At 39.5% G+C, this 24,044-nt stretch overlaps 1 protein-coding gene across 4 annotated transcripts in view; it reads left to right on the top strand.

Moving 5' to 3' along the window:
- LOC134352539 (intermembrane lipid transfer protein VPS13B-like) overlaps positions 1 to 24,044 on the top strand; it is a 1,085,891-nt gene that overhangs the window by 517,893 nt on the left and 543,954 nt on the right. For all 4 annotated transcript variants that reach the window (XM_063059809.1, XM_063059800.1, XM_063059806.1 and 1 more), the window contains exon 21: positions 12,435 to 12,582. In XM_063059809.1, the coding sequence (XP_062915879.1) occupies positions 12,435 to 12,582 (148 nt within the window). The remainder of the gene's footprint in view (positions 1 to 12,434; positions 12,583 to 24,044) is intronic.

Genomic DNA, 24,044 nt, shown 5'->3' with positions numbered 1-24,044 from the left:
TTTTGAGAGGACTAGACCATAAAAGAAAGGATGTACCGATAAGGCTTTATAAAATGTTGGTCAGACTGTATCTGGAATATTGTGAATAACTTTGGACCATGTATCTGAAGAAAGATGTGCTGACTGTGTAGAGGGTTCAGATGAAATTTACACGAATTATCCCAGGGTCGAATGTCTTAATGTATAAGGCACGCTTGAGGTCTCTGGTCCTACATTTGATGGATTTCAGAAGGAGGAGGAGTTCATTGAAACCTACTGAATACTGGATAGAGTGGAAGTGCAAAGGGCACATTAATAAAAGAGCCTTGTATTTGAGAGCACAGCCTCTGAATAAAGGGTGTCCCTTTACAACTGAGATGAGGAGGAATTTCTTCAGATAGAGGATATTGAATCTATGAAGTACATCATCATGGGAGCTATGCAGGCCAAATCATTGATAAAGGTATTGTTGAATTATTGTCACGTGTACCAAGATACAACAAAAAGCTTGGTTTATATGCTGTTCATACAGATTAAATTATTCCACAGTGCATTGTCATGGGACGAGGTAAGACAACAGCAAGTCAGAATAAAGTGTTACAGCTACAGAGAAAGTGCAGTACAAGTAAACAATAAAAATGCAAGATCAAAACAAGGTAGATTGTGAGGTCAAGAATCCATACAAGAAGTATAATGGCCTCTTTCTAAGGTATATCTGTACAACTGCTTATTAATGCAAATATCTAATCAGCCAATCATGTGGCAGAAACTCAATGCATGAAGGCATCCAGACATGGTCGAGAGGTTCAGTTGCTGTTCAGACCAAACATCAGAATGGGGAAGAAATGTGATCCAAGTAACTTTGACCATGGTGCCAGTCAAGGTGGTTTGAGCATCTCAGAGATGCTGATCTCCTGGGATTTTCATGTACAACAGTCTCTAGAGTTTACTTAGAATGGTGCAAAAGGCAAAGGGAAACATCCAGTGAGCAGCAGTTCTATGAGCAAAGACACCTTTCCTTTACTTTATACTTTATTGTCGCCAAACAATTGATACTAGAACGTACAATTATCATAATGATATTTGATTCTGCGCTTCCCACTCCCTGGATTTCAAATCGATAGTAAATATTAAAAATTTAAATTATAAATCATAAATTCTTACTGAAGGGGGTCAGAGGAGAATGGCCAGACTAGTTCAAGCTGACAGGAAGATGACAGTAACTCAAATAACTACTGATTGCAACAGTGGTGTGCAGAGGAGCATCTCTGAACACACATGTTGAACCTTGAGGTAGATGGGTTATAGTAGCAGAATACCATGAGCACACACTCAGTGGCCAGTTTATTAAGTACAGAGCTAATAGAGTGCACACAGAGTATTCAAGAGTCTAATTACAGTGAGGTAAAAGCTGTCCTTGAGCTTGGTGGTATGTGTTTCAGGCTTTTGTATCTTCTGCCCAATGGGAGAGAGAAGAAGGGAGAATGTTGAGGGTGGGTGGGATCTTTGATTATGCTGTCTGCGAGAATTATAGACAGAGTCCATGGAGAGTAGGCCAGTTTCCGTGATCTGCTGAGCTGTGTCCACAACTCTCTGCAGTTTCTATTAGTCATGTGCAGAGCAGCTGTCATAACAACCCAATATGCTTTGAGATAGGATGCTTTCTGTGGTGCATTGATAAACATGGGAAGGGTATGTTTAAAGCAGAGTTTGATAGGGCCTTGATTGGTAAAGTGCTTAGGGGTTATGGGGAGATGATGGGAGAATGGGATTTAAAAATCTGCTATGATTGAATGGTGGAGCAGACTCAATGGATGGAATAATTTCCTTCTGCTTCTTTACCTTATGTTTCATGGACTACTGTGTTATTGCAGTAACATTTTATGTTGGCCATGTTCTTTCTGCTACCGTATGAAGATGGCACCTAGATTGCCGTGGCGTGTGTGTCTTAATTATCTCCATATTTAAAGTCACTGAGCTGTTGGAAAGTCCACTTAATAGCAAGAAATTATCACAAGGTCTTTAGTTTATATTGTTGTGAAATGTGATTGATATGTTGATAAATGGTCTAAATCTGAAAGTCCTCCCAATCTTCTGGCATTACTTCAGTGAAGAATAACAGAAAGGTAATTTATGCCTTTTCTTCTGGGTTTACAAGAATGATCTGGGGTCATGTAAGCAATTGGATTGTAACTTTAGTGAATGTTTCCCTTTTTTCCCTTCTATTTTTTATGACTACAAATATTATTACTTTCATGAATTGCTTCAAACTATCCTATGATGCATGAAGTAATCATTTCTTCAAGCATTATCATCTTTCATATTTTACTTATAGTATAGATTTGCCTCAATAATTTCTTGACAGGTCATCTACATTTATAGAGCATCTGTTCTTAATAGCCTTGACTTTTGTAGTTTCTGCTTTATTCCTGAAAACACAAGCTGAATACCTTTATTTTATAGGAGCTCTTGCTCTCTTTTATTACCTTCATTACTTGATTTTGCCTTTAGTTAGAGAACCCAACCAACAGAATAATAGGATAAAGATTCAAAATGTGAATGAATACTGACTGCCAGAGAAAGCAGGATCTCCCAGTGGCCACACATTTTAATTCCACGTCCCATTCCCATTCTGATATGTCTATCCACGGCCTCCTCTACTGTCAAGATGAAGCCACACTCAGGTTAGAGGAACAACACCTCATATTCCGTCTGGGTAGCCTCCAACCTGATGGCATGAACATTGATCTCTCTAACTTCCGTTAATGCCCCTCCTCCCGTACTTACCCCATCCTTTATTTATTTATTATTATTATTTTTTCCCTTTTTTCTCTCTCTCTCTTTTCTCTCTCTGTCCCTCTCACAATAACTCCTTGCCTGCTCTTCATCTTCCTCTGGCGCTCCCTTCCCCCTTTCTTTTTCCCTTGGCCTCCCTTCCCATGATCCTCTCTCTTCTCCAGCCTTGTATCCCTTTTGCCAATCAACTTTCCTGCTCTTAGCTCTATCCCTCCCCCTCCTGTCTTCTCCCATTTCGGATCTCTCCCTCCCCCTCCCACTTTCAAATCTCTTACTATCTTTTCTTTCAGTTCGTCCTGACGAAGGGTCTCGGCCCAAAACGTCGACTGTGTTTCTTCCTATGGATACTGTCTGGCCTGCTGCGTTCCACCAGCATTTTGTGTATTTTGCTTAGGGTTGCCAACTTTCTCACTCCCAAATAAGGGACAAAAGTAGCAGTCAAATACGGGACACTTGAGCTTACCCCAAGAAAGACTACCATGACCATGAAGCCTTGCGTGGGCACCTCTGTGCGCATGTGTGCCAGTTTATTTTCCACAAATCGATTTTGGCTTAATCTTCCTGATTATACATACATTATTTCTACTTTATATAGGCTGTATATTTATCATATCATTCCTGCTTTTACTCTATGTTAGTGTTGTTTTAGATTTTATGTGTTATTTGGTATGATTTGGTAGGTTATTTTTTGGGCCTGGGAATGCTCAAAAATTTTTCTCATATAAATTAATGGCAATTGCTTCTTTGCTTTACGCCATTTCGGCACGAAAGGTTTCATAGGAATGCTCTACCTTATTGGGGGAAATACGGGACAAGGGCGGTTCCGTATGGGACAAACCAATATAGCCCAGTATACAGGATGTCTCGGCAAATACGGGACAGTTGGCAACCCTAGTGTTGGGTGAACACTGATCTTCTGTTCTTCAATTGTTTTTTAAGTATATTTTTGTGTGACTGTTTGTTTACTTGCTATCTTCTATGTGCTGTGGATGACTGTTGGTACTGTGTTTTTCACCTTGGCCCTGGAGGAATGCTGTTTTGTGTGTCTGTTTTCATGGGTATTCATGTATGGTTGAATGATAATGAAACTTGAAGTAAATATCATATTAGTGGTCAATCTTAGCAGAAACTTGAATTGACTTGCCTCTCATTCTGAAACTGCAACTAATAAGAGCTTCATTTTCTTTGCTTGTTCCTGAATCATCCTGGTTGCAATCTTGCTTCCTCTTCTGTCATCATCCACTTTGAAGACTAATTCATTGCAAATCCAGAATCCTCTCATGACTTAATCAATGTGTCTCTGAATTGCAGTTTTTTTAACCAGCCTTATGGTACATTGCCCTTGAATCCGGCTGTCTCATTTCCTCTGCTTTCATCCATAACTTAATATGATGGTAGGGAAAATGCTAGAATCTTTATTAGTAAGTGCAACATAGACAGACAATAGTAATAGAATTGGATGGAATCAACACAAATGTACAAAAGTGAAATCATGTTTGATAAATATAGAGCTTTTGTGAGTTTGCAGCTGACAGAATAAATAAGGAGGAACCAGTTAATGTTGTGTATGTGGACTAACAAAGACCTTCAATTAGGTGTCACACAAGCTTGGGAGAGTCTAGGTCTCCTTAAAAAACAAATTGGTGATCCTTGTGTGGAATTGCAGAAAATGGCTTTGGTCCTAAGTGAATATTTGTCACATCTATTTACTATGGAGAAGGTCATGGAAGTTACACTCAGTGGTCACTATATTGGGTACTTTGTATGCTCGTTAATGCAAATATATAATCAGACAATCATGTGCCAGAAACTCAACGTATAAAAACATGCAGACTTGTTGTTTAGACCAAATGTCAGAATGGGGTAGAAATATGATCTAAGTGATTCTGACCGTGAAATGATTGTCGCTGTCAGACAGGGTGGTTTGAGTATCTCAGAAACCGCTGATCTCCTGGAACTTTCATGCACAATAGTCTCTAATGTTGCAGAGCATGGTATGAAAAACAAAAATATTCTAGTGAGCGGCAGTTCTGTGGGGGAAAAAAATGAGAGAAGTCAGAGGAGAATGGCCAGACTGGTTTAAACTGATAGGAAGGGAATAGTACCCATGCGTTTCAGTAGTAGAGTGCAGATGAGCACCTGTGAATGCAGAACACGCCAGACCTTGAAGTGGATGGGCTACAGCTGCAGAAGACCATGGACATACACTCAGTGTCCACTTCATTCGGTACAGAAGGAACGTAGTATAGTGGCTACTGAATGTAGTGCATCCAGGGGAGTCAAGTGATATCCAGGAGCATATCAGCTTTACAAAGGAGGAGGTGTTAGAGTTCTTGAAATGCATAAAGTTGAATAAATCATCAGGATCTGACCAGGTGTATCCTAAAGTGTTATGGGAGGCAAGGGAAGTGATTGATGGAGTCTTGGCAGTGATTTTTTTCTGTGTTTGGCAGAACTGATCTTCACTCTCAATAATTTCTCCTTCAGCTCCTTCCACTTCCTTCAAACAAGATTGTAGCCATGGGCACTCACAATGGTCCCAGCTATGCCTGTCTTTTTGTCAGCTATATGGAACAGTCTGTGTTCCAAGCCTACACTGCTACTACTGCCCAACTTTTCCTATGCCACATCAATGACTACATTGGTGCTGCTTCCTGCATCCATGTGGAGGTCATCAACTTTATCAACTTTGCTTCCAGCTTCCACCCTGACCTGAAATTTACCTGGTCGATTTCTGACACCTTTCTCCCCTTTCTCGATCTCTCTGTCTCTATCTCTGGAGACAGCTGATCCACTGATGTCTTTTATAAACCCACGGACTCTCACAGCTATCTGGACTTTACCTCTTTGCACCCTGTTACTTGTAAAAATGCCATCCCCTTCTCTCATTTCCTCCATCTGTGCTGCATCTGCTCTCAGGAGGAGGCTTTCCATTCCAGAATGAAGGAGATGTCCTCCTTCTTCAAAGAAAGGGTATTCCTTTCTTCCACCATCAAAGCTGTCCTCAACTGCATCTCTTCCATTTCACGCATGTCTGCTCTCACCCCATCCCCCCAGCACCCCACCAGGGATAGGGAAACTCTTGTCCTCACCTACTACCCCACCAGCCTCTGTGTCCAGCACATAATTCTCTACAACTTCCACCATCTTCAATGGCATCCTACCACTAAGCATATCCTTTCCTCCCTCCTACTTTCTGCTTTCTGCAGGGATCGCTTCCCACAGGATTCCCTTGCCCTTTCATTCTTCCCAACTGATCTCCCTCATGGCACTTATCCTTGCGGAATAAGTGCTACACCTGCCCCTACACCCCCTCCCTCACTACCGTTCAGGGCCCCAAACAGTCCTTCCAGGTGAGGCAACTGTTCGCCTGTGAGTCTTTTGGTGTCATATACTGTATCCAGTGCTCCCAGTGTGGCCTCCTGATTATCATTGAGTCCCGACATAGATTGGGAGACTGCTTCGCCAAGCACCTATGCTCTGTCCACCAGAAAAAGTGGGATCTCCCAATGGCCACCCATTTTAATTCCCATTCCCATTCTGACATGTCAGTCCATGGCTCCTCCACTGTTGTGATGAGGCTACACTTAGGGTGGAGGAGCAACACCTTATATTCTGTATGGGTAGCTTCCAACCTGATGGCATGAACTTCTGGTATTGGCCTCACCCCCCCCCCCTTCACAACTTTGCATTCCTATTTCCCTCTCTCTCCTTATCGCCCTTCACCTGCCCATCACATTCTTCTGGTGCTCTTCCCCTTCGCTTTCTTCCAAGGCCTTTTGTCCTCTCCTATCAGATTCCCCCTTTTCCAGTCCTTTTATCTCTTTCACCAATCGACTTCCGGCTCTTTACTTCACCCCGCTTTGACCTATCATCTAGCACCTTGTACTTCTTTAACCCCTCCCCCGCCTTCTTACTCTGACTTCTCATCTTTCTTCCCCAGTTCCAATGAAGGGTCTCAACCAAAACATCGACTGTTTACTCTTTTCCACAGATGTAGCCTGGCCTGCTGAGTTCCTCTGGCATTTTGTGTGTGTTGCTTGTATAAAGACCCTGCTGGGAGATTTATACAGGCCCCCAAACAGGAGTAAAGATGTAGTCTACAAATTACAATAGAAGGTAGAAAATGCATGCCAAAAGGGCGATGTTACGATTGTCATGGAGGATTTCAATATGCAGGTAGATAGGGAAAATCAGCTTGGCACTGGATACCAAGAGGGGGAGTTTCTGTAATGCCTGTGATATGGCCTTTTAGAGCAGCTTGTGGTTGAACTCATGGGACAAATGCAATTCTGGATTGGGTGTTGTGCAATGAACCAGAATTGATTAGACAGCTTAAGGTAAAAGAACCCCGAGGGGCTTGTGATGATAATATGATAGAATTAAGCTTACAATCTGAGAAGATGCTAAAGTAGTATTACAGTGGAATAAAGGGACTTACAGAGACATGAGAGAGGAGCCGGCCAAAATTGATTGGAAAAGAACACTGCTAGGGATGATGGCAAAGCAACAATGGCAGGAATTTTTGTGAGCTATTTAAAAGGTGCAGGATATATACATCCTAAAAAGGATGAAGTATTCCAAAGGCAGGATGATGCACCTGTGGCTGACAAGAGAAGTCAAACCCAACAAAGGAAGAGCATATATTAGAGCAAAAATTAGTGGGACATTAGAGGATTGGGAAGCCTTTAAAAACAGAGGGCAACTGAAAAAGTTATTAAGAAGGAAAAGATGGAATACGAAGGTAAGTTAGGGAATAATATTAAAGAAGATAGCACAAGTTTCTTCAGATACATAAAGTATAAAAGAGAGGCGAGAGTAGATATTGGACCATTGGAAAATGATACTGGTGAGGTAGTGATGGGGGTGAAGGAAAAGGTGGATGAACTGAAAAAGCAGTTTAGTCATAGTCATAGTCATACTTTATTGACCCTGGGGGAAATTGGTTTTCGTTACAGTTGCACCATAAATAATTAAATAGTAATAAAACCATAAATAGTTAAATAGTAATATGTAAATTATGCCAGGAAATAAGTCCAGGACCAGCCTATTGGCTCAGAGTGTCTGACCCTCCAAGGAAGGAGTTGTAAAGTTTGATGGCCACAAGCAGGAATGACTTCCTATGATGCTCAATGCTGCATCTCGGTGGAATGAGTCTCTGGCTGAATGTACTCCTGTGCCCAACCAGTACATTATGTAGTGGATGGGAGACATTGTCCAAGATGGCATGCAACTTGGACAGCATCCTCTTTTCAGACACCACCGTGAGAGAGTCCAGTTCCATCCCCACAATATCACTGGCCTTACGAATGAGTTTGTTGATTCTGTTGGTGTCTGCTACCCTCAGCCTGCTGTCCCAGCACACAACAGCAAACATGATAGCACTGGCCACCACAGACTCGTAGTGCATCCTCAGCATCGTCCGGCAGATGTTATAGGACCTCAGTCTCCTCAGGAAATAGAGACGGCTCTGACCCTTCTTGTAGACAGCCTCACTGTTCTTTGACCAGTCCAGTTTATTGTCAATTCGTATCCCCAGGTATTTGTAATCCTCCACCATGTCCACAGTGACCCCCTAGATGGAAACAGGGGTCCCCGGTACCTTCGCTCTCCTCAGGTCTACCACCAGCTCCTTAGGCTTTTTCACATTAAGCTGCAGATAATTCTGCTCACACCATGTGACAAAGTTTCCTGCCGTAGCCCTGTACTCAGCCTCATCTCCCTTGCTGATGCATCCACTATGACAGTCATCAGAAAACTTCTGAAGATGACAAGACTCTGTGCAGTAGTTGAAGTCTGAGGTGTAAATGGTGAAGAGAAAGGGAGACAAGGGAGTTCACTGTGGAGCCCCAGTGCTGCTGATCACTCTGTCGGACACACAGTGTTGCAAGCACACGTACTGTGGTCTGCCAGTCAGGTAATCAAGAATCCATGACACCAGGAAAGCATCCACCTGCATCGCTGTCAGCTTCTCCCCAAGCAGAGCAGGGTGGATGGTGTTGAACGCACTGGAGAAGTTAAAAAACATGACCCTCACAGTGCTCGCTGGCTTCTCCAGGTGGGCGTAGACACGGTTCAGCAGGTAGACGATGGCATCCTCAACTCCTAGTCGGGGCTGGTAGGCGAACTGGAGGGGATCTAAGTGTGGCCTGACCATAGGCCGGAGCAGCTCCAGAACAAGTCTCTCCAGGGTCTTCATGATGTGGGAGGTCAATGCCACCGGTTTGTAGTTTGTGTTGGTCTCCAATGTGGAAGACACTAGCAGTATGCTGGAAGTTCAAGAGTGTCAGGGGGCAAAGGTGTGTGAAGTTGCCATTACTAGGGAGAAGGTGCTTGGGAAACTGAAAGGCCTGAAATTAGATAAGTCACTTGGACCAGATGGTGTACACCCTAGTGTTCTGAAGGAGGTGGCTGAAGAGATTGTTGAGGCATTATTAATGATCTTTCAAGATTAAATTGGTTCTGGCATGGTTCTGGAGGAATGGAAAATTGCAAATGTCACTCTATTCTTCAAGAAGGGAGGGGGCAGAAGAAAGCAAATTATAGGCGAGGTCGTCTGACCTCAGTAGTTGGGAAGATGTTGGAGTTGATTATTAAGGTTGTGGTTTTGGGTTACTTGGAGGCACATGATAAAATAGGCCATGGTCAGCATGGTTTACTTCAGGGAATATCTTACCTGAAAAATCTGTTGGATCCTTTGAAGAAATAACAAGCAGGATAGACAAAGAAGAATCGCTGGATGTTGTGTACTTAGATTTTCAGAAGGCCATTGAAAAGGTGCAACACATGAGGCTGCTTAACAAGTTAAGAGTCCATGCTATTGGAGGAAAGATGCTAGTATGGATAAAGCACTGGCTGATTGGCAGGAGGCAAAAAGTGGGAATACAGGGAGCCTTTTCTATCTGGCTGCCAGTGACTTAGTGGTGTTCCACAGGAGTCTTTTTATTATATGTCAATAACTTTGATGACATAATTGATGGATTTCTGGCCAGGTTTGTGGATGATACGAAGACAGGTGGAGGGGCAGGTAGTCTTAAGGAAGTAGAGAGGCTACAGAAGGACTTAGTCAGATCAGGAGAATGGGCAAAGGAGTGGCAGATAGAATACAGTGTTGCGATGTGCATGGGGTCATACACTTTGGTAGTAGAGGTGAAAGGGTCGACTATTTTTTAAGTGGAGAGAAAGTACAAAAAACTGAGGTGCAAAGGTATTTCAGCGTCCTTGTGTAGGATTCCCTGTAGGTTAATTTGCAGATTGAGTCTATGGTGAAGCAAAGAGTGTAAATAAAGGATGCCTTTTCTGGTTGGGTGCCAGTGATTTGTGGTGTTCTACAGGGGTCTGTGTTGGGAACAATTCTTTTCATGTTATCTGTCAGTGATTTGGATAATGGAATTGATGGCGTTGTTGCAAAGTTTGCAGACGGTATGAAGATAGGTAGAGAGGCAGGTAGATTTGAGGAAGTAGAAAGGCTACAGAATAGGGGAATGGGCAAAGATGTACAGATGGAATATGGTGTTAAGAAGTGTATAGTCATGTTCTTTGCAGAAGAAATGAAAGGGTTGACTATTTTCTAAGGTGCAAAGGGACTTGGGAGTCCTCATGCAGGATTCTCTAAAGGTTAATTTGCAGGTTGAGTCTGTGGTGAGGAAGGCAAATGTGATGTTAGCATTCATTTTAAGAGGACTAGAATACACTGTAAAAGCGAGGATGTAATGTTGAGACTGTATTATAGCACTGGTGAGGCCTCACTTGAGTATTGTGAGCAGATTTGGACCCCTTATTTAAGACAGGGTGTACTGATATTAGAGAGAGTTGAAATAAGGTTCACAAAAATGATTCCAGGATTGAAAGGCTTGTCATATGAGGCATATTTGATGGCTCTGAGTTTCTACACACTGGAATTCAGAAGAATGAGGGATGACCTCGTTGATACCTATCGAATGTTGAAAGGCCTTAGTAGAGTGGATTTGAAGAGGACGTTTCCTATGGTGGGGGAGTCTAAGACCAGGGGACACATCCTCAGAATAAAGGAGCGTCCTTTTAGAATGGAGATGAGGAGGGATTTCTTTAGCTGGAGGTTGGGGAACCTGTGGAAATCATTGCCACAGGCAGCTGTGGGGGGGCCCAAGTCATTGGGTATATTTAAGGCAGAGGTTGATAGATTGTTGATTAATCAGGGCATGAAGGGTATGGGGAAAAGGCAGGAGATCAGGGCTGAGAGGGAAAATGGATCAGCCATGATGAAATGGCAGAGCAGACTCAATGGGCCCAATGGCCCAATTCTACCCCTATATCTTATGGTCTTCTGGTCTTAAATCACTATTTATCATACCACCAATTTTGGTGTCATCTGCAAGCATATTAATCATGCCACCTTCATGCTCATCTGAATCGTTATACTTATAGCAAATAGCTGGAAACCCAGAAACAATTTCTGTGGCACACCACTGGTCACAGGACTCCAATCTGAAAAACAGCCCTTCACTATCACAATCTGACTCATTCTACCAAACCAATTTTGTACCCAGATTGCTAGTTCAACTCTGATCCCATGTGACCTGACCTTCCGGACTTGTCTACCACGCATGACCAAGTCAAAATCTTAGTTTTAGTCCATGTAGAGAACATCTACCACCCTGCCCTTGTCAATCCTCTTAGTTACTTCTTCAAAAAAATTCAGTTAATTTTGTGAGGTAGTAGAATGGATAATGCAATGGGATTGTTTGACAATGTAATAGGACGTTTTCGAAGAGAGAAGGAGAATCTGAGATGTGCTGGCCAGCATTTTCCTGTCCACTACTAAGACGGAAGAAAGAAATTATGGCTAACCATTTTACTTATGTTTGTAGGACATTGTTACCACAAAATTGTCAGTCTATTTCATTGTGTAAAACATTTTAATGAAGTGTTAAGTTATATAAGGGGAAATATTTCTTTGTATTGTTTTCCAAAGCACATACTCAGACTATCTGAAGCCTTGATATCTACCAGAATTAGTTCCGTGAGACCATTGTCTTTGTTGCTCTCCATAATTAAAAGGATTACACATTTCATCAAAACATAGTGAGAAATCATTTTAAAAGAGATACCATCTTGTATTTATTTTGCATCTTTAGCATAATAAAAAGTTCAGTGGGATTTTTGAAGAACAAATATTAAACCACAAAAAATAGTATTAAAGTGCATGAACAAATGCTTTGAAAAGGAAGTAAACTTTACAAGTACTTTAATGGATTTGAGAGCGTGTAGCACAGAAGATTAAGAATGCATTAGAACTGAAAGAGGCTGAACATTTTCCTGTCTGTATTGTACGATTGAAACTGGTCTAGAATTATGGAATGAAACTTTTTTTTGAATGTCAATTGCAAAGATCCAGTTTAAAATAAGTTTGGACAATGTTCAACTCATTTACATATAGATATGAACCCTATAATGCAAAATAGACCAATAATTGCATTAAGTGTGTCATATTAAATGGGGAGGCCATAAGGTAACTGAGAAGGAAAGTGTATCCTGACTTATCAGAGGATTCTTCTTGTGACTTATGACTAAGGCACATGTTAGGGACAGAGAGAAGGTATCTCTGCCTTTTAGCTATGCTATAGTTGAATTGGGGTGAATTAATTCTAATGCTGGATGTTTTATTTTTCTCTTTACAGCAGTCTGCAGGAGCTGTTCAGTTAGTAATGCCATCATCAAGGAAGAAAGAAGATGAGTTATCTGTTGGCAGCACACCTCTGCTAATGCAGCAGTCAAATCAAGCATCGGAATATGCCAGTAGTCCTGTCAAAACCAAAACTGCAACAGGTATTTTGGTTTGATTTTCACTTAGTAAATGAAACAATCAGCTTTAGAAGTGGTAAGACATACAGTTGTGCTAGAAAGTTTGTGAATCCTGTAGAATTTACTCTATTTCTGTATAAATATTACCTAAACTGTGATCAGATCTTCACATAAGTCCTAAAACTAGATAAAGAGAACCCAGTTGAATAAATAACACAAAACATATTATATTTGTTCATTTATTTATTGAGAAAAATGATCCAATATTACACCTATTTGTTGGAAAAAGTATGTGAAGCTTTGCTTTCAGTAACTGCTGTGACCCCCTTGTACAGCAATAACTTCAATCAAGCATTTTTGGTAACTGTTGATCAGTCCTGCATATCGGCTTAGAGGAATTTTAGGCCATTCCTCCTTACAAAATTGCTTCAGCTCTGGGATGTTTGTGGGCTTCCTTTCATGAACTGCTTGCTTCAGGTCCTTCCACAAAATTTCTGTAGGATTATGGTCAGGACTTTGACTTGGCCATTCCAAAACATGATTTTTTTTCTTTTTAAACCGTTTTGTTGTTGATTTACTCGTCTTTCGGGTCATTGTCTTGTTGCATTATCCACCTTTTGTTAAGCTTCAGGAGACGGACTGCTACCCTGACATTCTCCTGTAAAAAAAAATATTTTGATATAATTTTGAATTCATTGTTCCCTCAACGATTACAAACTGTCCAGGCCCTGAGGCAGCAAAGCACCCCAAACTATGATGCTACTTCCACCATACTTCACAGTTAGGGTGAGGTTTTGGGTGTTAGTGTGCAGTGCCCTTTTTCCTCCACCTAAAGCAATGTGCATTGCTATGAAGAAGTTCAACTTTTGTCTCATCTGTCCATAGAACATGGTCCCAGAGGTGTTGTAGAATATCCAGGTGGTCTTTTGCAAACTAGAGACATGCAGTAATGTTTTTTTTGATAGCAGTGGTTTCCTCTGTGGTGTCCTTCCATGAACACCATTTTTGTTCAGTGTTTTTCTTAAAGTGAACACATCAACACAGACTTTAACAAGTTGTAGAGATTTCTGCTGGTCTTTTGTTGTTACTCTTGGGTTCTTTTTTACCTCCTTCAGCATTTGCACATTGTGCTGCTAGTGTGGTCTTTGCAGGATGCCCACTCCTAGGGAGAGTAGCAACAGTATTGAGTTTCCTCCATTTGTGGATAATTTCTCTTACTGTGGACTGAAGAACACTCAGGTCTTTAGAAATGCTTTTGTAGCCTTTTCCAAATTTGTGCATCTCTAAATTCTTCTTCTAAGGTCCTCTGGAAGTTGTTTTGATCGAGGCATGGTGCACATAAACAGACCTTTCTTGAGAAGAGCAGGCTCTGTCAGTAACCGGACTTTGTGTGTCCCTTTTTTTAATAGGACAGGGCACTTCCACAACCCACACCTCCAATCTTATCGCATTGATTGGAACACCTGACTCCAAATAGCTTTCGTAGAAGGCATTACTCCAGAGGTTCACCTACTTTTTCCAACAAATACATGTAATATTGGATCATTGTTCTCAATAAATAAATGAACAAGTATAATATTTTTTGTGTTTATTTAATTGGGTTCACTTCATCTAGTTTTATGACTCATGAAGATCTGATCACATTTTAGGTCATATTTACGCAGAAATAGAGAAAATTCTACAGGGTTCACAAACTTTTTAGCACCACTGTACTTTATGATGGTCATAACAATTATTGATTCAGGCTACGGGAAAATATTTTCAACCACATTAACTTAAAAACAAAATTGTCTCTAATTTTCAACCAACGTTACTTCATTTTGGTCAATCTTAATTGATGTCTGTATGCAGGCCATTTTCATAAAAGAATAAATTACAGTGCATGTTCAATTGGAATTGGCAGCAAATATTACTGAAAATAGCTCAGGCAATCTTTGGTTGTTGTAGTCAGCAAGCAACCTTGCACCTTGTTGCATTGTAAGTGTTGTACAGTAATGTACAAGTGTACATTATTGTTTCCTTATCTTATAATGCTAGTCTATATACAAACGTTTGTATTTATATTTATATGTTTGGCAGAGATGTCCAAGTAAGTATTTGGGTCACTTCCCCTAGTGGGAAAACTATATTAGTGGTGTAATAAAACCAAAGGAGCAATGAAATGGGTAAATTGGTGCTTATACAGCTGCACTAATACAGTGTTAATATTTTTAAGTACTTGAATTTTAAATGAAATTGCCAATATGTCTTTTTATGTAACTTCTGTCAAAGTTTCCATTTCTCATAGTGGTGATTTATAATATGTTTTATGACACATTCTGGTATTTCATGGTTAAGTAAGCATGGTTTTCTGACTGGCTTCCATTAGACAGTGCACAGCATGCAAAGGCACCTTATTAATATTTGTCCGTGTGGCTGAGAGAGTAAGCCATTTTTGCAAGAAGAGATAGTCATCTAAATGTGGAGAATTATATATGAGCATTGCTTCTCCTCCATAGGCATATATTGGTAATGGCCCATACTTATTTTGAGAACATAAAAAAGTAGGAGTGAACTAATCAGGCCTTCAAGCCTGCTTCACAGTTTAGTTGTATCATGACTTGTCCAGTGTTGGCTTTGCGTTCAATTTCCCATGCCCTCCCTTTGTTCTTTTGTTTGTTTGTAGTTTAAATGTCTGCCACGCTCCACCTTCAATGTATTTGTAGAATTATAAATTGAGCATAACGCTAATGGAATTCAATTGGCCCATAGAACTATTCCTAGGTCCATATCAGAGGAACTTATAGTTACACTCTGTGGTCCATTCTCAGTGGTCTTGCAATGTGTACACATTTCTTCCTCAAAGACCTGATCTTCAGGTAGTACCTTCCAAATAAGTGTAAACATGTATTCTTCATGTCAGTTTTAATTCGCTTTCACTTTATTTTATACTTATGATCACTAATACTCTACTTCTAAGGGGAAAAACACCCTCCATCTATTCTGTCCAGACATCTCCTTGTCTTAGACACCAAGCACAGTGATTCAAGATGCTGACTCATTGTCCGTATGTCGACAGCAATTAGAATTGGGCTATAAATGGACCTGTGTGAAACACTTACGCATGCCTGAATAAAAGAAGTAGTCTCTCCATTTGGTTTTCAGGTAGAGTCTCATTTTGTTTCTTGCTGAGGCAAAATTGCATTTGGGGCCCAATGACACTGCCATCTGTACCAAGTTTCAATGTTCAGCAGAGAAGTTAAATGTTGTGGAACTTGAGCTTTCACTATCTCAGGAAGGGAACAAACAAATCTCCTGACAATTAGTGAACATAGCAGGTGAGTAGTGAGGAAGATCTGTGATAAGCTACATGAAGAGGTTGGTCGTGCCTGAATGAAGGACTGAATGCACTGTCATTTGCCTACCAACACAACGGGTTTACAGTGGACACTATCTTGCTGGCTCTCCAATGAGCTTTGGATCACCTGGACAGCTGGATTAATCTATGACAGACTGTTAGTTATCAATTACAGCCTGGCACTCTACACTGTCATAACTCAATACTAAATAACAAGCTTTGAAAGCTGGGCCTCTATGTCTCCCCCTACAAGTGGGTTCTTGACTTTCTCATCAGGAAAATACAGTCAGTATGGATTAGATATAACATCTCCTTCCCGCTGACAATCAACACAGGTGCATCTGAAGCAAGCATGCTTTGCCCACTACTCAATTTCCTCTATATTTATGACTGTGTGGCTAGGCGCAGCTCAAACATCATCTATAAATTCACCAATGACAGTACTATTGTTGGCATAATCTGAGAAGGTGATGAGGAGGCACATAGGAGTGAAAGAGATCAGTTGATTGAGTAGTGTTGCAGTCACCTGGCACTCAACATTAGCAAGACTATGGAATTGATTGTAAACTTCAGGAAGGGAAATTCGGCAGAAGAGTCACCCGACTTCATTGAGGAGTCAGCAGTGGAAAGGGTGAGCAGTTTCAAGTTCCTGTGCGTCAACATCTCTGAAGATCTGTCCTGGGCCCAACATATTGATGCAATTACAAAGAGGGTACAACAGTGGCTATATTTCATTAGGAGTTGGGGAAATTTGGTGTGTCCTCAAAGACTCTAGCAAATTTCTACAAATGTACAGTGGAGAGCATTCTAACTGAAAACCCATACTCAGTGTTTTAGCAACAGTTTCTTCCTCTCTGCCATCAGTTTTCTGAACAGCCCATGAAATCATGAGCACTACCTCTCTCTTCCTCTTTCACATTATTTATTTAACTATTATTTTAACTTCTGGTAATTTGTTATGCCTACTATGCTGCTGCCACAAAATAACAAATTTCATGTCTATTTCACTGGCAATAAACCTGATTCTGATTCTGATTTAATGCATTTAGTAACAAACGTGGTTTACTTCTTCTCCATTATAATTTGTGATGTTTAGTTTGTTTATTTTGACAAAGAAGAAACCAAAATTAGTTCCTCAAAGAATCATAGACCATGTTGTGAACCCAGTTAGGCCCAATTTCCTGTGTTTTGTTCATATCAATCCAAGTCCCATTTCCACCTTGGGATATCCAGGAATATGAATTTGAGTAGTTTTTGCTGTATTTGTGTTCCGGAAATAGTTTTATGTCAGAATGATGCAGTGATCATCTTGTGAGTTGAACTCACTCGCTTGGTTCTACTCCCATCCCTGTCCTGCAACAGTTGTTGTTTTTGCTCATATTTTGTTTTTGTTTTTACTCTCATTTTTTAACGTGGAGTCAAGGATTTTCTGTTGCGATATGTGGTGTTTGTTTTTGGGAAGTTATTAGCAGATTGTGAGCCAAGTTTTTAAAATTATTTTTAAGATCCATTAGAATAGTGGCATGGTTTCCTGGGAGATTCAGGATGGTATGATGTCATTATCTGATAAATTATATTCTATACACTACAATTCTCACAATGTTTAAAAATGAACAGTTCAATTTATTGTACATTATTAATATACTTCGAAAATGCTGTGCAAACATTTGCTGCTTCTTAATTATTACATCTAAGTGTGTGGAAGGAAATTTGAATTTATTCTTAATTTTCCATGGTCCCAAAGCATCCTAAATTGCTGTAGAGCAATCACGTTAGACACAAAATAGTTTTGCAAACTGTGGCATAATATTATTGGACAGAGCACAAGGAGAACAATTGTTTAGCCAGTAGTACTGTTGGATATTTTTGTATCTATTTCTGTGGGCTTATAAATCTGTGGGCCAAGACCTGATGAAGATCTTGGCCTGTAGCGTTGACTTGCTGAGTTCTTCTCGCATTTTGTATGTGTTGCTCAAAATTTCCAGTATCTGCAGTTTCTCCTGGTTCTAGTTCTTTGTTTACTTATTTTATTTGATGGACAATACATCATTTCTTAAAAACTACAATGATCTTGAATCCATATTTTTTTTACTTGGGTTGAAAGGCTCATGCGTGATAAATGTGCACAAGATTCAGAAGTTATTGACAAGGCATGCATACGTTTAAGATGAGTGGACCAATAGGTGTTATCTGATTATGGACTCTAGATTCCAGATATCAGGTTCCAAAGCTAGTGATTCCAGTCAATTAGTTTATTCCATTAAGTTATTTTGTTTAGAAATGAAGACCCCAAAAGATGCCATAGACCTGTATAGTGGCAATAAATGAAAGTAAAATATTCCAGGTGGGTAACAAAACTGAGGGGAATGATCACAAGGGAATTTATAGTCCCTGCTTACTCCTTCTGCAATTCTTAGTGGTCTCCTAGCTGTCTGTTGCCTGTACTTTAGAGTGACCACCTGCATATGATCTACTGTAAGTTTTGATTGAATTTAAAATTGAAATAAACAGCTTTTTAAAGCAAACACACTGTCCAAAATCATTCCCTGAAATATCAGTGAAATAACCAACCAAGAATGTAAAGTTGGTCAAACAACATCCGCCAAAAACAGAACAGGTAACAGATTGGGCTGTTGACCTTTCATCAAAATGTTGCTCACTGAATAGTTAGAAGGTCTGGTCTGTTCCTAATATTGGATAATTATAAGTAAGCATTGACTAATCATTATGGAAGCAGTTGTATAATTTGCAGTAATCTGAGTACAAAGTAGTATAAACAGAATGATTGCTTTTCCAGGGAAAAAAATAAACTTATCCCACTAATAATTACTGTATTGTGGAACAGATGTAAAGCACTGAAGTATTTCCTGTAGTAATTGAATTTGGCATGGAGGTTTAAAAAATTGCTGCAATTATGACACCGTTGGCTGGTGAAATCTGCTTTGTAAAGAGGCTAAAAATTGATTTCCAAATTGATTTTAGTGCCAGTGCTAGTTAGTTTAAAGCCTTTACATGTAATTCATAATTAAGCCACATGTTTTGTTCCTGAGCTAATCACATAAATGGTGCAAAATGAATGTGAAATCAATAAAGTCAGTGAAGTGTGAAGTCCTGAAGTGTGAGAATGGTTTCACTAGACACAGAAGTCATTAGTGCTTGCTTTTGCATATGGTTTTGTTTGCTGTCATCTATTAGAGCTATGCTGTCATTTCAGTATTTAATTTCCAAAGGAAATAGTTTTGTGGAACAAAATTTTTACCTGGCAGAAAAGGTATTTGATTTGATACAGAAACAAATGCATTAAATGCATTTGTTCAAATCATAAATGTTTATGATTTGATATATGCTCCAAGTTTATTAGAATGTGAAACTAATCATTAATCTAGGAGGCCTGCTCATTCCAGCTAATTCTGCATAACTTCATAATTTTCATTGATTTATTTAATTCCTGTAACAGTAGATGTTGCTATCCTCTCTATAACTGAAGTGAAAGCGAAGTACAGAATAATCATGTTCTTAGATCTCCACCCATTAATCAAAAGCAATAACTTTCCACAATATGCATGTCTTGTGAATGTGGGCACTGAGGCCATGAATTTGTAATTCAAATTCTTTACTGTTAATGTTTAAGTCTTCGCTGATGACATCTGCTCTCATGATCTTGTTTTTGCTGAGGTTGAAATTGGGCTTCTCAGTTTCTTGTCAGCCGTGTGTGGCAGCAAGACTGGCCTAGGTCTTGGCTGTGGGATGGACAGAGTTGATGTTGTGAAAGTCATTGAAGTGTCCCTTCCAGCTGCTGAAGATTGGAATTGGAGTTAGTTTATTATTCACATGTACTGAGACATAGTGAAAAGCTTATCTTGCATACAGCTATAAAGATCAAATCATTACATCAGTGCTTTGAGGTAAAACAATAACAGAATGCAGAATAAAGTATAACAGCTGCAGAGGAAGTGCAATACTGGTAAACAACATTACCTCACTGTTTTTGATGAAGTTATTGCACTTTCTGACTTTCAGTGTGGTTAAGCCTTGGGTATTGGAGATCTGATTTACCTGCAGACTTAACACCATGAACCCATAAGAAATACTGTTGGAGTAAAGTTAGACATTTGGCCCATTAAGTCCTGTTCAACACTGTTCTCTTGTCTTCTCCCTGTAACCTTTAACTCCCTAACCAATCAAGAACATAATAATCTCTGCCTTAGATATGTCAGTGACTTGGCCTCTAAAGCCTTCTGTAGAAATAAATTCTACAGAATTCACCTCCTGAAGAAATTTTCCCTCAATTTTAAATGTCCCTTCATTGGGAGCTGTACTTTTGGATTCTAGTTTCTCCTGTAATGGAAACATACTCACCATATTCACAATTTGCAGGCCTTTCAATTCTTGCCAGCCCAGGTTGTTTTGTTGAACATCTGTCTTCAGCTGCCTATCAAGTTGTTTCTTTCAATCCAAGAATGGTTAATGTGTGTACATAATCAACCCTTCATCTCCTGATCATTCTCATCAAACCAATTCTGGTTCTTCTTGCAAGAAAAGCCAAGAATCAGTTCAAAGGTGAACATCAGGGCAGGCCATGATCTGTAAACATTTTTGTTCCTTTTAAGATGGGAGTTGACAGATCACTTGTGAGGTCCTACCTTTGAATAGATAGCCTTGAAGGATTCAACAATGCTGTGGTCACTGATAACTTTAACGTACTGAGGTACATTGAACATTTTCTTTTTGCATGCTGTCCATGCAGATCATTTCATTACAACATTCCACTGAGGTTCGTTCACTCATTATATGTCATGTCATATGACTTGGGTGATCAAGGTCTTTCCATGACCATGATTGTTCTTGGCAAATTTTTCTACAGAAGTGGTTTGCCATTACCTTTTTCTGGGCAGTTTCTTAACAAGATGGGTAAACCTTGCCATTATCAATACTCTTCAGAGATCGTCTGCCTGGCAACAGTGATCGCATAACCAGGACTTGTGATGTGCTCCAGTTGCTCATATGACCATCCACCACATGCTCCCCTAGCTTCATGTGACCCTGATTGCTACACCTTGCACGCTAGCAGAGAGAAGGAATGTCTTACAGCTCCTTTGGTACAGATGTACCTCTCCTGCCACCCAGCATTGAGGTAGTAGGAGGTAAAACAATAAAAGAATGCTGAATAAAGTGTTACAGTTACAGAGAAAGTAGTGCAGGTAGACAATAAGATACTTAGCCTTGACAGGTTGTTGCGTCAATGAGCCCATTTTATTGTACTAGGCGACCATTCAATAGTCATAACTGTGCGATAGGAGATGACCTTGAGCCCAGGTACATGGTTTTCATGTATTAGTATCTTCTATCCGATGGGAGCAGGGGGAGCAGGAAGAACAGAGAATGTCCAGGGTGGGTGGGGCATTGAATTACATTGGTTGCTGTACTGAAGCAGAGGGCCGGGTGCATGGAACAAAGTAGTGAATCAAGCAGTGATCAGTCCAGCAGTCATTACTGCAGTCTGGCTACCTTCACCATTTTGACCTCTTATTTGTACAGGTACCTTTGATGTGATGCATTATCAAATACCTATTGAAAATCCAAATCTCAATATCCAACTTCTTTCCAGACTCCATTCAGTGCAGACCAGACTTATTCAGTCTCCTTTCATAGGATAAGCCTCTCATGCCAGAAGTCAATTAACAAATCTGTACTGCACTAATACTGAGGCAGGCTTATCTTTCTTTAGGGACAGAGACAAAAATATACACACTACTTCAAATATGAGCCAAAATACTGAAGGCTACAGACTAAAAATTAGTCTTGCACTGTTATTTAAATACATTTTTCTATTTTTGTCTCTGTAAATAAAGTGCTTTTGTACTACTTTATCCAGCATTAGGAAAGAATGTTCATGGTATACTATTGTAATGAATTCATTCTGTCTTCTATGTATGGTTTACATTTCATTCACTTTCTCAAGAATTATTTGATGGGAAGGCTTCTACCTCTATAATTAGAGTGAGATGTTTCTATCTCAAACGCAGTAATTGTAAAGGCATTGAAGTTAATAGGTATTTTCAACTGTCCTTCTGGAGATATTCAAAATGATGTCAAATTTACAGAATGCTGTTTGTACTTTACCTTCCAAAATGCTTTAAAGTGTTACCCTGACTTTTAAAAACCATCTTCAAAGTTTTTTTTTATCACATTCATTATTTTAAAAGAGCAATGTTGAAATATAGCAGAGACATACTTTTAATATGCACACTGAAGCTAAGCCTGTATGAATTATGATTCTAAATATGCAAGGTTAAATAAAGGCAATTAGCCGCAATTGATAGTGTGCTGCTTGTCTATGTTCAGAACTGTTCTTGCACTTCAGTCCCGGCTAATAATACCCAGCTGTAAGAGTACTTAATAGGAAGTGTTTTCCTCATTAAAATTTCATCCTTTTAAACCTCTTTTGTGCAGAATTTCCCATACTTCAAATGGAGAGTTCTGGCAGAATATGTAACTGGAGAATATCAAAGCCAAATTTATTCTTATCTCCATGCAGACAAATACACACTTTCCAAATGTACACTTTCCAAAAATAGCTTGCTGATTACAACTAGGAAAGCTAAGAGTATTTCAAAGCTCATTCTGCTATTCTGTGTTTTATCACCACCCACTCATCATGGTTCAGTAATCTTTAAAACATTTGATGATCAAAAATCTCTTGGATTTGAAATTTTCAGTTGCCCTTGACTCTTTCATAACAAACTTTGGTTATGTCCTAATTTGCCAAATTTGGTGGCTGTGCACCTCGGTTAGGATAAAGTGTTCCTGGCTGGACCCTGTCAAGTCTCCTGGCACCAACAACATGGGCGAGGGGATCTTGATTGTCACATGCTATTATATGTCAGCTGATAAATGTGTTTTCCTTAAGCTTTGTTCCGAACATGGAGAAAATGTTAACAGCAGCAATGAATGTACTCTGGGTGGGAGACTTTTATGTCCAAGTGCAATTGCCAGACTGGGCCAGTGGCAGGGTTTGACACTATAAACATGCCAAAAAAGTCCATCTAAACTTGTCCTTTTTTCTTTCTTTTTAAATCTTTTTATTGAGTAAGTATACAAAAAAGGTAAGCCATATAAACATTAATACAATGTTAAAGTATAATAAAATTCCAAAAGATAACAATACCAAAAAGAAAATACTACAAACAATGTAATTTAAGCATAAGAAACCAAGATAACATAATAGTATACTAGATTTTATATATATCAATGGAAAAAAAAAGAAAAAAAAAACCCCCAAAAAAAAACCCACCGTGCAACTAACTAAAAGCAAAGCAAAGCAATGGGCTAACTTGAAACCAAACAGAGTTAAACTTAAAATCACGTCCTCAATCCCGACCTCCATTAAAACAGTGAAGAAAAAACAAGAAGGGTAAATATTACATTAAATGAAAATATCGAATAAAAGGTCCCCAAATCTGTTCAAATTTAAATGAAGAATCATAAAGGTTACTTCTAATTTTCTCCAGATTCAAACATAAAATCGTCTGAGAAAACCAAAAAAAGGTAGTTGGAGCATTAAGCTCTTTCCAATGTTGTAAAATACATCTTTTCGCCATTAAAGTAAGAAATGCAATCATTCTACGGGCTGAAGGGGAAAGATTACTAGAAATTTTAGGTAGTCCAAAGATAGCAGTAATAGGGTGAGGAGAGATATCTATATTTAATACCTTAGAAATAATATTGAAAATATCTCTCCAAAAAGTTTCCAAAGTAGGGCAAGACCAAAACATATGAGTTAAAGAGGCTATCTGCCCCGAACATCTATCACAGAAAGGATTAATATGCGAGTAAAAACGCGCTAACTTATCTTTGGACATATGTGCTCTATGAACCACTTTAAATTGAATTAGGGAATGTTTAGCACAAATAGAGGAAGTATTAACTAATTGTAAAATCTGCCCCCAATCATCCACAGAAATGGTAAGCCCCAATTCCTGTTCCCAATCTACCCTAATCTTATCAAATGGAGCTTTCCTAAGTTTCATAATAATATTATAAATCATAGCCGATGCACCTTTCTGACATGGATTAAGGTTAATTATCGAATCTAAAATATATATAGGAGGAAGCATTGGAAAGGAAGAAAGTATAGTACTTAGGAAAT

Source organism: Mobula hypostoma, chromosome 1, assembly GCF_963921235.1.
Source record: "Mobula hypostoma chromosome 1, sMobHyp1.1, whole genome shotgun sequence".
NCBI lineage: Eukaryota > Metazoa > Chordata > Chondrichthyes > Myliobatiformes > Myliobatidae > Mobula > Mobula hypostoma.
This window is presented reverse-complemented; position numbering and strand designations above follow the sequence as displayed.